Genomic DNA, 14,584 nt, shown 5'->3' with positions numbered 1-14,584 from the left:
TGATGAAAACCAGACACTTTAAAAATCCCATGAAGATTAATGCATCACATTTATAAAAATTAACTGCTGTATGCTAAATGCACTAGAAATGAGCTTAAGATTTCCATTAAAGTTCAGATGACGTTCTTTTGACATATGTCCAAGCCCAGGGTCTTGAGAGCAGACTTCAGTGTTAAAGTGTAAAAATTCACTATGTCAGCTAAAGAGAGGGTAAAATTGTAACCTGGGGATTATCCAGAACATAAGATTTCTTTAATGTAGTGCTGGTGTTTAGAAATCATTTGTGCTCCTTCCAATTTTCTAGTCCAAACAGCAGACATACTACACATCATTCAGCTTAATTCTGTATTAGCTTCACTTTTAATTGTGTCCAATGGAAATGAATTAATTTCTACTTTCAGGAGAATTTAGGTTCAGGGGTATTTAGTACCCCTGAACAACCTACTAAATAGTCACCTATAAATGGGCTTCTCCTGTATAACCTTCATTCCTCCTCTCTAATGACCGAAGTAATTAGTATGTTTAGCAGAAGTACAGTAGCAAGAGAAACTTATTTTAGATCCCTCTTCAGATCCTACTCATTGCCATACTCTTCAGTTTATGAGGTTTTCTTGTGCTTCAGCTAATCAGGTGATATTTTCAAAATAATTAAGTCCTGACTCTAAGTACTGTCAGAGAATAAATTTAGGCCAACTTCTTTCTAGATAAATACATCCTCAAATTTTCACTGTGCAAACTTTTAATAGTGAGCAAAAGAAAAAAAAGAAGGTGATCCCTATGTTATAAATGGGGAGAAAAGAAATAAATAAAAATTAAAAAAAGAAGAAGAAAAAAACCCACTTACAAATATACAGAGATACCACCATTACAGACTCTTTTGCCTGATTTCCAATTCAGCTTTGGGACAGAATCATTCTTATTGGGAAGCAGCTGAGCAAACATGAGTCCATGTAATGAAGAATTATCAGTCTAACCAGGTAGATAGCAGTGTAAATAGACAGATATATGCCTGGACTTTGAACACATTCTTTTAAAGAGCTCTGCTTCTCTTGTGTGCTTTCCGTTTTGTTTTTGAATGACTTGAACAAAATGAATCCTCACCAGACTGCATATGAAGTACCCTTCTCTCCTGATGCTTAAGGAATAGAATTATACTGTGCAGCTCAAAGAGCAGCAAATGCACACTGCGGGGCTGAAAATAACTACGTGAATGGCAGGTGTTATTACAGAATCTCAGCATTTGCTATGGCTTCTCATTTAATGTAACAAATAAGAAACTAACACAAATGGTAAGATTTATTAACAGACTTGGTGGTTTGATACAATTCAACCCCAAGTTGATAGTAATGATTGTTTGTGGTAACATTACAGTCTCATTAATGTTAAGGTAATTCTGGTAAGGCCAGTGAAGTGACTAGTATGACGGGGTGGCTGCTCAGCCAGAGCACAGTAACACCAAGGCAGAGGGATGCAGGAAGACTTCCGAGTTCCTGCCTCACCTGCCTCCAGTTCCATAGGGGAGTAATACCCAGCTATGTGCTCTCCTTGCATGTCCAGGGCTGTCCTCCAGCCAGTTCTCCAGCCTTGAAGATCAGGAATCAGTATGTGGGAATGTGCCACAAAAGCAAACTAACACACTGTGAGAGTCTAGGCTTGCATTACTAAGGGAATCTGCAATCAGCAGTGGCAATTTTTTGACCTGTTCTGATTGTTTCCATCACAGATTTTGTTTTCCGCTACACATAGGTAAAAACCACTACATAAATCAACTTGTCATTTCTTGAATACTTGGGGTGGGGGCTAAGAGGGAGGCTGCAAAGCTTATATACATTACCTTGTAGCCACTGCATGTCAATCCTGCATTCCTCTTGGCTAGGACACACTTCATTCTCAGGAAAAATGACCTCTCAATTTCATATTCTGAAAGCACAAACCACACTGATCATTTATTACTGAAGATTTCAAAACTGTCCATAATATTGCCTTTCATTATTTAACAGATGAGTTTATGTCTCAGCCTTTGACAGCTGCAGAAGTCGGCCATTCTACTTTCCTGCTCAATCTCTGCCCTCAGAATTTGTTTCACCTTCACGTTAGGATTCCCTGCGAAAGCTGTACAAGCATGACTAGGTCTCTAAATTTCTGGTTTTACCACCATTCATAAGGCAATCACCTTGTTTCTAAACATCTGGGTACCAGCCCAAATTGGTAAGGTAAGGAAATGTATCCTTTGGAGTGCAGGTAAATGAAAGTACTCTCCAAAATAATAGTAGAATGGGAAACAAGAAAATTCATTGGTTTTGTAGTAACTTGAGTATATGTTGATAGTCATGCCTAGACCGGAGGACTTCTGACCTCCATCTGCAATATTATTACCTGTTTCACTGACTTCCAAAACCATCTTGATAGATGGCTTTTAAACAAATTTCTTCATGGGTAACCTCCAGAAGTGTTTAAAGTTAAATATTGCTCTGGTACCCACTTATTTTCCGCTAAGGATAAGTTACTATTATTTTTAACATTAATTATTCTCAATAACAGTTCAGACATCATTAATTAGTTCAGGTTTTTTACTGAAAGTTGTGGTTTTGCAGAACACAACTGCATTAGGAAAAGGCAACTTGTTTTGTATGTTTGTGAACAGAAAAATCAGGGAAGTAGAGAGGTATTCAGATTTGTTGTAATGTGTATTACCTCCTAATTCCCCACAGAGATTGATCAGAAGTCCACTGTAAACAATTCAATTTGATTTAATTATTGTGTTCCTGATTTTTGTGCATCCATCACCCAATTAACACCTCTTAGCCACACACCTGCATTGGCTTGAGCCTCAGAACACTACCTGGAACCGATAAGCTCTATATAAAGTTCCAAGTTTAAAGGTCTGAAGATACAACCACAGAAAAAGGATTTAGTGAAAAGAGAAGTGCATCCCAACTAGAAACAGCCTTCTTGAGTATGTGAATTTTCCATTTATCTTCCTAATGCAAATTAGATCCATATGCGGAAAAGCAGGCACTTAAATGAACTGGCATATCTACTGGAGTTTTAAATACAAATGTATACAGTTTGGTGGGAGGAAGCCATACAGTACAGATTACTATTGCTGAAGCATGATCTCACAAGTAAAGAATGGATTTGAGAGTTGGGAACATGCAATTCATGGCTTCAATACAGATTTTCTGTGTGACTTCACACTAGCTCTTGCTCTCTTTTTGCCACAGTCCCATGCACACAAAATAAAGGTAACTTTCTCCCTTCAAGGGGGCAAGGGAGAAAAATAATGAACAGCAATGAACATATAAAGACCATCCTCTCACGTGGACTCAGTTGCTAGCAATTTAAATGACTTTCATTCTTCTATAAAAAAATGATTAGTGGAAGCAGAAGCAGAAACTTCTCATATGTCCTGCCACAAGACCTAAAAGGTTCTCTTTCAGTGATGAACTCCCTCCAGACACCCTATTCATTAGCCTTCTATTTGTTGCTTGCTTCATTTTTAAATATTACTGCAGACTGGTGTACTGCTACCAGAAACACCCAGTTCTAACTTCATTCTTCCACCAGGAATAGGTTCTGAAACACTGTGTGGTTTTTAGGCATCTATAAAACTAGAGTAGTACCTAGACTGTAGGATAATATTTTGCTTTTATTGTTGAAATGGGTCATCATTGCATTATTTTAGAAGAGATCTTGTGTCTCTGATTTCATTATGGTAGATTGTAAGCAAGAGGTCCCCTGAACGCCGGTCCTTGTAACTAGCTACAGGTTCTCTAGGAAACCGGTAGAGTGTTTAAAACAATTCCAGGACAAACAGGTTGTGTGGTGTAGGAGGCCAGAGTAAATGAAACTAGAGTTGACTCCTACTTCTTCTAAGTGGTGTGGAGAGGGAAGGTTGATAGAATTGTGATTCAATAGACAGAAGAGTAATAATCAGTAGCTTTGTTGTTATGTGCAACCAAGTTCAAAAATCTGTACCTGCAATTTAATAATGATGTGTTTATTAATTATTGATCATTGAATTAATAGGGTTTAGTAGTGTGTTGCTGAACCAAGACTAGTCTCTTAAATCAGTTTATCATACACCTGCAATCTAAAGAGGGAAAATTTATCCATGATGTAACTTGAGACTCATCTGGGAGCTTCCATTTTTGAGGCTTTATCTAGCTGATATGAAAATGCCTTAAGTAAGCAAATGGAGAGATGGTCCACGTGGCCAAAAAAGAATCTGGGCTCTGACTGACGTGCTGCTTTACCTGAACAGGACAAAGTAATGTATACATGATGGTAAGTGTTCCTCCTATGTCTATTAAGGGTGATTTTGTTTGTGTGGGAGCCCACTGATGATGCAAGAGTTGCATCCCTACACTGGGGAGGAGGGCAACAGGAATTGTCTAAAGGAGAAAAAGAGAGACTGACTATTCCCAGATGGTCTGAGACCATAAGAACTGTTAAAGCAGTTATTTAGTAATGCAAAGTGTCTACAGCACAGGTGGATGCAGAGTGTTACAGTTGGGATTGTTACAATGGCTGGGTAAGGCTCACGGTTGTATCAAGGTGCCCAAAGAATAACATGCAGGTGTCAGATGGCATCTGGCATCTTGTTTGCAGGATTAGACTTGAGGAACACGAAAGCTACCAGAGAGAGATCCTTGTAGGTGTGCGTGTGAGTGCATAAAATCCACTAGCAAGCTCTGAGACTGACTCACTGGCAAGGAAGAGCAGGACCAGACCATTTATGTTGTTCATGCTTGCGTGAGTTCCATTAGTGTGCATGTGGTGCCTGTTCTTCTGTCTGTGTTGACCTGTCATCCATAGGCTCTGTGAACATGTATCTTTGTGTACACCTACTGGGAATAAAACCATCTCCAGACCTTACCAAGCGATTGCAAAATACGAAGAAGCAGTAAGACCAAAACTGTCACATAAAAAGCCTAGATGTGCAAGACTGTGAACAGTGTGAATTAGTACTCGTATTAACTGATACTTTTGCCAGTGTGACTCCCCAGTAACCTGCAAAGTAGCAGAAGGGGATATCAAAGCAAAAAAAAGAACTAAAGTAAATTTGTAATAGTAAAGCTGATTAGGAAATAAAGAGGCCCCGGCATCCTGCTGGATGTTAATACATCCATCGATATAATGCAAAACTTAAAATATCACATCCAGGCTGTATCTGATGCAGTTAAGATGGTCTACTCTGATGAAGAGAACGTAGAAAGAAAATGAGGTACTTAAAGGTTTAGCAAGCCAAGAGAGAGATGTTGAATATTCAAATAAGAGAAATCAGATGAGTTGTGAGAAGAGTGATTACTAATGCATGCTGTCCTGCTGCAGAGGTTAATCCCAAAACTGTAGGGAGATATTAGGCATGAAAGCTCAGTTTTAAAGCTGGACAAAAAGCCTGTAGCTTTAAATAGCCAGCACCTGCTCTGAAAGCAGATTGACCAGAGATGTCCAAGGATGTAGAAAACTCTCAAATTAAAGAAGATAGAAACCCAGTAAATGTAAAATATTCAGTCCAGGGTTAAGTAAAAGGTGAATGTAACCAATTATTCTTAAGGGTTAAGTGATTTTATCAATCAGAATTAAGTTTTGAAAAAATTCAAAAATATAACAACATAGAGCATCTTGACATAGTAATGTAATTATTGATACCGCTAAGGTTCTTTCAAGCAAACATGTAAGCACAGCACATGTAAATGACAGAAAGAATCTTAGGCTATCAAGAAACTGGAAGTGGTTTGAAACAGAGAGGAAACCGATTAAGTTCTGACAGTTCTTAAGTAATTAAAGACTGTATGTTGAACACTGATAGGCTTGGGACATCAACCACCTCTCTGTTCCAGTGTTCAACCACCCTTTCAGTAAAGAAATACTTCCTAACGTCCAGTTTAAACCTCCCCTGATGCAGCTTCAAACCATTCCCACACGTTATCACCAGATACCAGGGAGAAAAGCTCAGCACCTCCCTCTTCATGTCCTCTCCTCAGAAAGCTGTACAGAGCAATGGGGTCACCCCTCAGCCTCCTTTTCTCCAAACTAGACAAACCTGAAGTCCTTAGCTGCCCCTCACAGAACATTCCTTCCAGCCCTTCCATCAGCTTTGTTCCCCTCCTCTGGATGCATTCAAGGGCCTTCACACCTGTCATGGGCTGAACCCAGGACAGCATCCTTCTTAAATTGCACAACCCAACACTGCACACAGCACTCAAGGTGAGGCCACACCAATGCTGAATACAGGGGGATAATTGCTTATTTTAGCTGGCTGGTTATACAGCGTTTGATGCGCCCCGGAATGCGGCTCATCCTCTTGGCTGCCAAAGCCATACCCAGCTCAGCATCAACCAGCACGCCCAGATCCCTTTCTGCAGGGCTGCTTTCCAGCCACTCCTCTCCCAGCCACTTGAGGTTTAAAAAAAGTGAGCAGTCACCACATGGAGATGGCCAATTTTACAGCAAATCATGCTAAATTTCACTGTTGTTGTACCTCTTATTCAGCACTATTTCTCTGAAATATCTACTCTTCCAGCAATTCCACTACATATGACAAAATTTGTCCATTTAATTGCACCTTCTCTAGCATTTGCTACAGCCATCTGTAATTCTGACAAACAGCTGTGTATTGCTATGAAAGGTTTTACTGAAGTTCTCCTTTATGGGGGTAAATATTGCAGAATGGATCTGCTTTTCCCATCTTCCCCATTACTTTCTATGCCAGCAACCATTTTCCCTCTTTACCTAAATGTGACTTGTTTCCCTCTCCCAAACAATTTCAAGATAATTGGGAAATTGATCCTTCTTTTCAGAAGTGAGTTGTATAAATTTCAAGGTTTGTACATTTTTCTATTCAAGTTTTTTGTTTTGTTTTTTTTTCAGAAGATGAGTCAAGAAAATGTCTCAATAGCTGCTATAGTTAAAAAGAAACCTCCGGCCCCACTTCTAAATTGCTATCTTGAAATTCTCTGATGATAGCTTCATGAAAAGCATACCAACCGTCTTAGTAAAGCTCTTAACATTTACCAGAACTTATTGATGTTGTGTTTGTCTACTGCAGGAATTAGAGATGAAAAGCAGAGCTTTAGGGTTCCTTCTAAATGTTTACCCTCTCATTTTTGGCAAAGTGCTTTTCTCTATCCAGTTATGTGGAACATGATCGAAGGTCTATTTTTCAATTCCAAACAGTTCCAATATTTGTTAGAACTTGGACTTACTGATGATAGCAGATTTCTAATTTTTTTTTTCCTCCCTGTGTCAATGTTTAAAATTTGAAAGTGATTGTCCTCTTTCCACTGCTCCACAAACTTTCATTGAAATCTTTTCAAGAATGAATGGTGAGACTCTCAGTTTTCATTCTGGAATTCTAGTTTTCCATTTTTACCCAACTGTGTGATTGGGTAATAGTTGGAAATGAAAACTGATGCAAGTAAAAGACTAGTTTTGATCAACTTGATTGTATTCTTTAAGCAGATTTCTCTATCTTTTCTGCTGCTCTTCTTTGGAAAAGTGTAACTGAGGTTACTGAGATTCTGACTTTTTCAGTATGTCTACTAGCAGATATTTTAATTAAACTGACATGTCACTTGTAATGAGTTTTATAGGGGGAGGTACTGCAAAACAGAGTCCATATCCGTGTTCAAGATGCCCATTTCAAATAAATCACTGTTTATTTTTTAACCAAACTCTATGTTTCCCTCATCAGATGCAGAGAAGTTTTTCTGTTCTACCAATTTATTACTGTATCTTCTGATCATCATACAGAGGATCCCTCCTTGAAGCACTGCTACAACATAATTGAGACGATTCAGTAAAAGCTATAAATGAGGCAGAGAGTAAATGGCTTAATTCAAATCCTAGCTCAAACTTATCCACGTTAATATCCTCACAAAGCTGAAACACAGCAACCTGTGAATGAGAACATAGAAGAACATTGCTGTCTATGGCTATATGTAAGTTGGATGTCTTTCTCACATCACTGAGTACCATTTCTACAAAGCATACCTTCTCCACTAATCCCTTGTCTTAGCTTAGCATATCATGCAATACAGTTTGACTGCAAGCACTAGTCAAGCCTGTTTATATTTTACAGATTTGTATTTTCTTACTCTCATACCAGAATAAATATCATGATAAATAAAGTTATTCTTGCTATTTTGGATAAAGAATTTGTGCATTTCTTCACTCATATTGCACATGACTGCCAAACAGGATTCTCCAAGCATTTCTGTGAAATTATGGTAAGCTTTATGGAAGCCAGAGTTGTCCATCCCTGGGGGTACAACGATGAAATCCATCTTTGCTTTCCAGTACATCTTTCATGTCTTTTGAAAGAAAACAGTCAAAATATTCTGTGGTTGGTACACTGCTTTCACAGTGGACTGAGAAAAAAGATGATTGTAGGGTTTTTTACAGCTTCAATTCTCATGCCGTTATTTTCCCTAAGGTAAAAACTACTATTTTATGTTTCTTTCCCAAAGCTCCCAACTTTTGACAGAAGCAAAATGTGAGATTGTTTTGTTGCAGAGCCACTTTGCAAGTTAATATATATCAGCATGCAAATAGTACGCTGCAGCACCATGCGCTGCTTTAAGAATGTATGTCTCATCTGTCACATTGATACAAAGATACAAAGCCACATTAAAATTGGGATCTCTTGACACAGTTAATGATTCATGTGCACCTTACGTGGCAGCTTGGGTGTAATGTCAAATTTCAGCTATAGTGTGGGAGAGGAAACCTATTCTCAAAAGGCACATTTAGACCAAAGCACTGTGCATTTGGTCACCTGCTTCTGCCTTCCCTCCAGTCCAGCTTGTGTGGAGACATGTGCCCGCTAAAGCTAGTACATTCCTCTGGAGAGAAGGCATAGGTGTGATAAACTGCGCTCTATGTCCCTGCTGAACTGTTTTACAAGGTGGAAACACAGATACCACAGGTTCATGTCTGGATAACACTTTATGGCCCATCCCCCAAACACTCTGCATGTTTTTGCCTTTTCAGTTGGTGATTTTCATCTTACCCCCTCTATAGTATGAAGTCCCACGTGTTCTACTCTTATTCTTGTTTAATCTGCAAAGCATCTGTGTCCCACACAGCATATTACTGACTAGAAGAGCATGTGAGTAACTTGGCTAGTCTCCTATAACAAGGCTTTTGTGAGACACAGGAAAGCTACTGCCACAGCTTCTACCCCTTAATTCTGAATGAGGGTGGCACCAACTTCTAGAACAAGCAAGAGGAAAAAGCACTATACGGCATATACAAAAGAAATGCTTGTGTGATAGCATAGACAGTTTTAAGGTAGTCCTTAAAGCTGGGAATCCAGGATTGACCAACAGGGCCAGCATGAGAAGGGGCTTGCAAATGCCTTTGGCAGACTTTCCTTATGACAAGATCAGAAGCAGGCCTGGAGATGAGTTAGTAGAAAATGAGGAGTTAGACATGTAAGCCTAGTGCATACTGACTGTCTTTATGATCGCTATGCCAGAAAGAACAGGGCAAAACTGAGGTTGTAACTGAGACAATGCCTCAATGTTAAATATTGCATACAAAGTTATATATGAAAACAACATTCCCCTATCCTTCCTTGGTATGTGTGGTCAAAACTGATTCCAAGTAAGACAGAAGAGACAAAATGGTTAGACATATTTTCCCTTCTCCCTGTTACACTGCAGCATCGTTACCTGCAGCACGCAGGTTACAGGCGTATTTCAGAATATTCATTTTTTTGGCAAATGAGTGGCACCAGCTGAATTATAAAATATAAATGCCTTACATGGCAAAATTGCAAATTATGTGTAGAGATAGAGCAAGTTCCTATGCACACGCTAAATTGAAAACTGAGGCTTGTGGGCTGGGTTGGTTTGAACTGGTAATGCTCCTGCTGTGGTAGGAAAGCAATCAGTTCCGTTGTTAGCCTGTGTCCTAGAGTTCCAAGCTTGCATGAACTGCCCAACTTCCGTCCCCATTTGCACAGCTTGTTCTGTGTTGTGACTGTACTCAGAATCCTGTCAGAGCTGCACAAGGTAAATTGTCTCTTTTGTCGTTCCTGTCATTCAAACTCAGCCGTTTGCTGGTATTTGCCCGAATTACCCTTTGCTCCTGTAAGTGTTGCTTCCAAACTTTTCTTAGTGAGGAAACTTAACAGGACGGTAGGCAGAAAGGAAAAGAAGAGTTTTTGTAGTCTGAGACACTCTGCTGTCTTTGGTATATTTTACTGTCAATTACCAATGGAGAAAAAGAAAATACTGGGGTGCCATCAGCCTGCTTTCTTTCCCACTTTTGTACATTCAAAGTAGTAATGAGCAGTGGTAGCAAGATCATCATGTTAAACCATTTCTTTCAATAAGAGTTCTCCCATAAAATATTTTTTAACTAATTCAAACAGAAATTCCTATCAACATTTGTCCTTTGTGTATGCAGTACTAGAAAAAAATTCTTTAAAAGTTAGGATAAAAATATAACTTTCCAGATGTACAAATTTCTATTTTCTTTTTTTTAGTGTTGAACAAACCGTATGTATGAAAGAGGTTCTTCCAGGAGAGGAAAAGTATACACTGGCATTTACTTCTTAGCTGACTGAAATGGAGCCCTTAAAGCATCAACTGGAGTGGGAAACCTGGCACAATGTATGCCACATTTCTTGTGTAACTTACATTAGGGTTATAACCAGTCATATAAGAATTATCAAGTCATTTGCAGACAGTTGGAATGTCTACAAAAACTACGGTATTTCTCTTTCCCTTTGTGTGCTCTGGTGAATGTTAATACATATTGCTTTTAGTATACCGTGCGTTGGTGTGCAAGTCAGCAAAAATTGGAAACTATTGACATTTTAAAGGGTTGAAATATCAGAAAAAGCATATGAAACTAATAAAAGAGACACACAAAGTCTGACTCCAAATACACACATGGAAGAGCAGCGCACAATGCTGAATCCTTTTCAGCATTGCTTCATTGCTTGTCTCAGTTAAGCTGAGGTACAAATAACTCTAATTTTACTTGCTTGCTTGCATTCAGCTGCAGCGATGACAGATGGACTGACGAGTTGTACCCAGCTTGCACTACCCTGATATTTTATGCTAAAATTTCCTTATTTATTCTTACAGATTGGCTGCAGGAGGTACAGCATTTCCCCAAAAACTCCAGAAGGTTTGGTAAATGTTGCTGCCACAAGCCTACCACTCTGTGCTGCTGTTAAAGAAAGAATTCTGCAAAACTGATTGGAACAGACACACTTTTGACAGCAACATCGTTTGAGTTCTTAAGGTCATGACTTCTTGTAGTATGTGCATCCCAGCTTGTGTCAGCATGTTGTTTCCTCTAAAGAGTGTGCTAGGGGGAGGTGGGTGTAGTCAGTAATCCCAGTGCAGTCCTCAATATTCAGTCCCTGAAAGCCAGCCACTAATTCAGACACATTCAAAATGCTTATCAGCTCTGGACAAAGCACTCTGTAACAGTTGCTTCACAAACCTCTCTCAACATTTTATCCCCCACCATGCTAGTACCACAATGCTTTGCTGCTGAGCTGTACCAGCTTAGACTTACTAGCCTGACAGACATTTAGTCTTATGCTACAGATGATGTGAGGTGAAGTGAGGCGAAGTGGAGGGCAAATTCCTCACATGCCTCCATGAAGTTCTGGAGCTATTGGCTAGGCGGAATCTTGCATGGCACCACGACCTACTAGGTCTCCTGCACTAAGCAGAGGAGATATGCAGCATGCACTGGGTCTCCAGTCAGTCATAAATGTAACCTTAAAGTCTTCCAAGATTCAGAAACTACTGTTACCTAACATCCCCACATTTTGGAGCCCAACCACCCTGCTGGATGACTATCTTCTGATCCAGCAGGAGAATCGCATCCAGCGGACCCAGATTGTTATTTCTTGAAGAAACAAAAAAAGAAGGTCTTTCAGAGTTGTAAGTGCACAAGGAGAGACAGCATACATCAGCACAACTTTTCTACATCCTAAGAAATCAGTTTCTCAGCCCTACATCATGGAACAATTCCCAAATTTCTGCTAGTTAAGTGTTGCATATCTTAGGATAGGGGCCCAAGAATCCTTTTATCAGCCTATGCAACACATACAGATGGTATAGGGAGTGGAAAACTGAGGTGTAAGGCTTCACAGGTACAAAACTAAGCCAGAACACATTAAAATGCTGCAGACCAGTAATACATTAAGCAATGTTTGGAATGGTATGAAGGGATGAAGGGGCAGTGAAGTCATCTGAGATCTGAGCACAGCCAGTACATGTCGTTCACGTCATTTGGAAAAGATCAAATTATATACTTTTTTTTTTTCTGCTAATCTATCCCAGTTGAATATAATGGATTAATTTTGTTACAACTGGTGCAAAGTTGGCCTAAAGTCTCATGTGAGGTGATTCGCTAAGGCATACCCTACCTTTAATGTCTGTGTGAGAGAGATTATTCTTTTCCCAACTCCAGATCCCCTCAGAAAGAAAGTCCAGCTGTTGGTTTCTTTCATAGCAAGGGATCAGTACATATTGCTTTACATTTTCAATGCTGGGCATGCAAGTAAAAAGGCAGTTTAAAGACTTTTTAAGTTACAGCTGAAATTCTCCAAAGCCTCCACAGATCATGAGGCTTATGGCTTTCATTGAGTCATAGCTTGCACACTTTAAAGGACAGAAAAACAGCATTAGATCATAGGTGTAAACCTGTACAATGAAGTTCATTAAACTTCAGTCTGTTACCCCTGTACTGAGCTCAGTAACTTCTGTCTGCCTTAAGCATATCTTCTATAAAGACATATAGCCTTGATCTGAAGACATCAAAAGAGGAAGAAACCATTGCTTCCTTCAGTATTTTGTTCCTGTGGTTAATCAAACTCCTAGTTATAAATGTGTATATTATTCTAATTTGAGCTTTTGTGGTTTCAGTTCACAGACATTGGCCCTTGATATGTTTTTTCTTCTAAAACAGTCCTTTAGTTCCCAGTATTTTCTTCCCTTGGAAGTATGCATAAACAGTAATCAAGTCACCTCCCGTTCTTCTTTTTGATAAGCCAAACAGATGGTGTTCTTTCGTCTCTCATTATAAGCCTTTCCAGTCCTTCAGTCATTTTTGTGGCTCTCTTCTGTACTTTCTCTAACTTGCCTTTTCTTTTTTTAAAGTGAACAACAGAATCATACGGAAAAATCCAGTGTCCATTTCACTAATACTATTATTCATTCCATTCAAAATTACAATTATTCATCCTTGCTATTCCTCCTCACTAGTTTTCTGTTTTTATGCCCTAGGATTTCCTGTTCCCCCTTTTGCCACAGCTTCACAACTGGAGCTCACACCAAGTTGTTTGTGCTTTATGACTTTTAAATGCTTCTCAGCATTGCTGCCCTCTAATTTCTTGCCCCAGAATCTTTCCTCAGCATAACTTGCCCCAACACCACGCTGGACTTATCTAAAGAGTGATGACTTGACAGACAGTTCACCAACATTCATTTTCCCAAATTTTATTGCATTTAATATTGCTATGAAGTCTGACAGCATATAATTATTCAGGAACTTTTACTGTCCTTAAAAAAAAAAAAAAGAAAGAAAGAAAGTATCTGCTCTCTGTGCTTGAAGATGTGCCTTTTTGCACCAGAAACATTAGGATATCCAAGGCAAATATAAAAAAAGAATTAATAAAAGCTATAGTTTAAGAAGGCTTTAGCCTTTTAAACTAATGCATCATTTCTGAGGCTCAGTTATCTGAATGAAAACAGAGAAACCCACACTATGTCTGATTTTATGCAGTGAGCAATAATTTGCATTTCCCTGAGAAATAAAACTTATACAAATAAGATTTCTAGAGCTCAGCAGCTGCAAGGCTTCTACCTTTCTCATGGCTTTCAGGTTTGGTCTTTCAGGAAAGCTTCTATGGAACTAATGAAGCACTGAACTACAAGGGAAGGTTTGAAGAGAATAATGAAGGACAATGAAGAAGATTAAAAACAAATGAACAAATCAATAAAGGGACAACATCAAACTTTATGAAGACTGTAAAACTGGAGGATAAAAATAACCTGTACTCTGAGTTATTCAGTACCAGTAAAGGAATATCACAAAGTATAGATATGTATGTTCATGTTTGTGATTTTATTTCTATCATGACAGATCTTATCCAGCAACAACTGCTGAAATAGCAACTGAACTAAAAATATGCATACATATCCGAGAATTAGCAGAGAACACAAATTGAGCAAGTAAAGTTGCATGAGCCAAGCTGTAAATTTGTGTTATAAATGTCTGTGTCTGCAGGGCAGTATTCATTTAACTCCTGAGTAATAGCACAGATTGCAGAGATCTATAACACAATAAAGTTATAAAAGGAAAATTTTTATTAGACTCCGTGACTTGATGATTTATATGCGGTTTAAAATATTAAGAGAGATGAAAATGACAAAAAAAAACTCTTTAAGAAGTCTGGTTTCCTTTTTATTAGGAAAAAAAAGCCCCTTTCATTCAACTTCCCTCTGTCCTAAGTTATTTGTAGAACTCCATGTTTTATTTAAATATTCAAAATACCTATTAAGATACAGACAGACGTTGCTGCATTCCTGTTAAAGAGGTTTCA

General features: G+C 38.8%; 1 protein-coding gene across 2 annotated transcripts in view; it reads right to left on the bottom strand.

Annotated features, from left to right (window-relative positions):
• SIM2 (SIM bHLH transcription factor 2) overlaps window positions 1-14,584 on the bottom strand; it is a 60,915-nt gene that overhangs the window by 22,651 nt on the left and 23,680 nt on the right. For both annotated transcript variants that reach the window (XM_062622309.1, XM_062622308.1), the window contains one exon: window positions 1,835-1,920. In XM_062622309.1, coding sequence (XP_062478293.1) covers window positions 1,835-1,920 — 86 coding nt within the window. The remainder of the gene's footprint in view (window positions 1-1,834; window positions 1,921-14,584) is intronic.

This window comes from Pezoporus occidentalis, unplaced genomic scaffold, assembly GCF_034315485.1.
Source record: "Pezoporus occidentalis ecotype Australia unplaced genomic scaffold, CSIRO_AGI_Poc_V1 ctg24, whole genome shotgun sequence".
Taxonomy (NCBI): domain Eukaryota; kingdom Metazoa; phylum Chordata; class Aves; order Psittaciformes; family Psittacidae; genus Pezoporus; species Pezoporus occidentalis.
The sequence above is the reverse complement of the archived record's forward strand: the minus strand, read 5'-3'. Positions and strand labels throughout refer to the sequence as shown.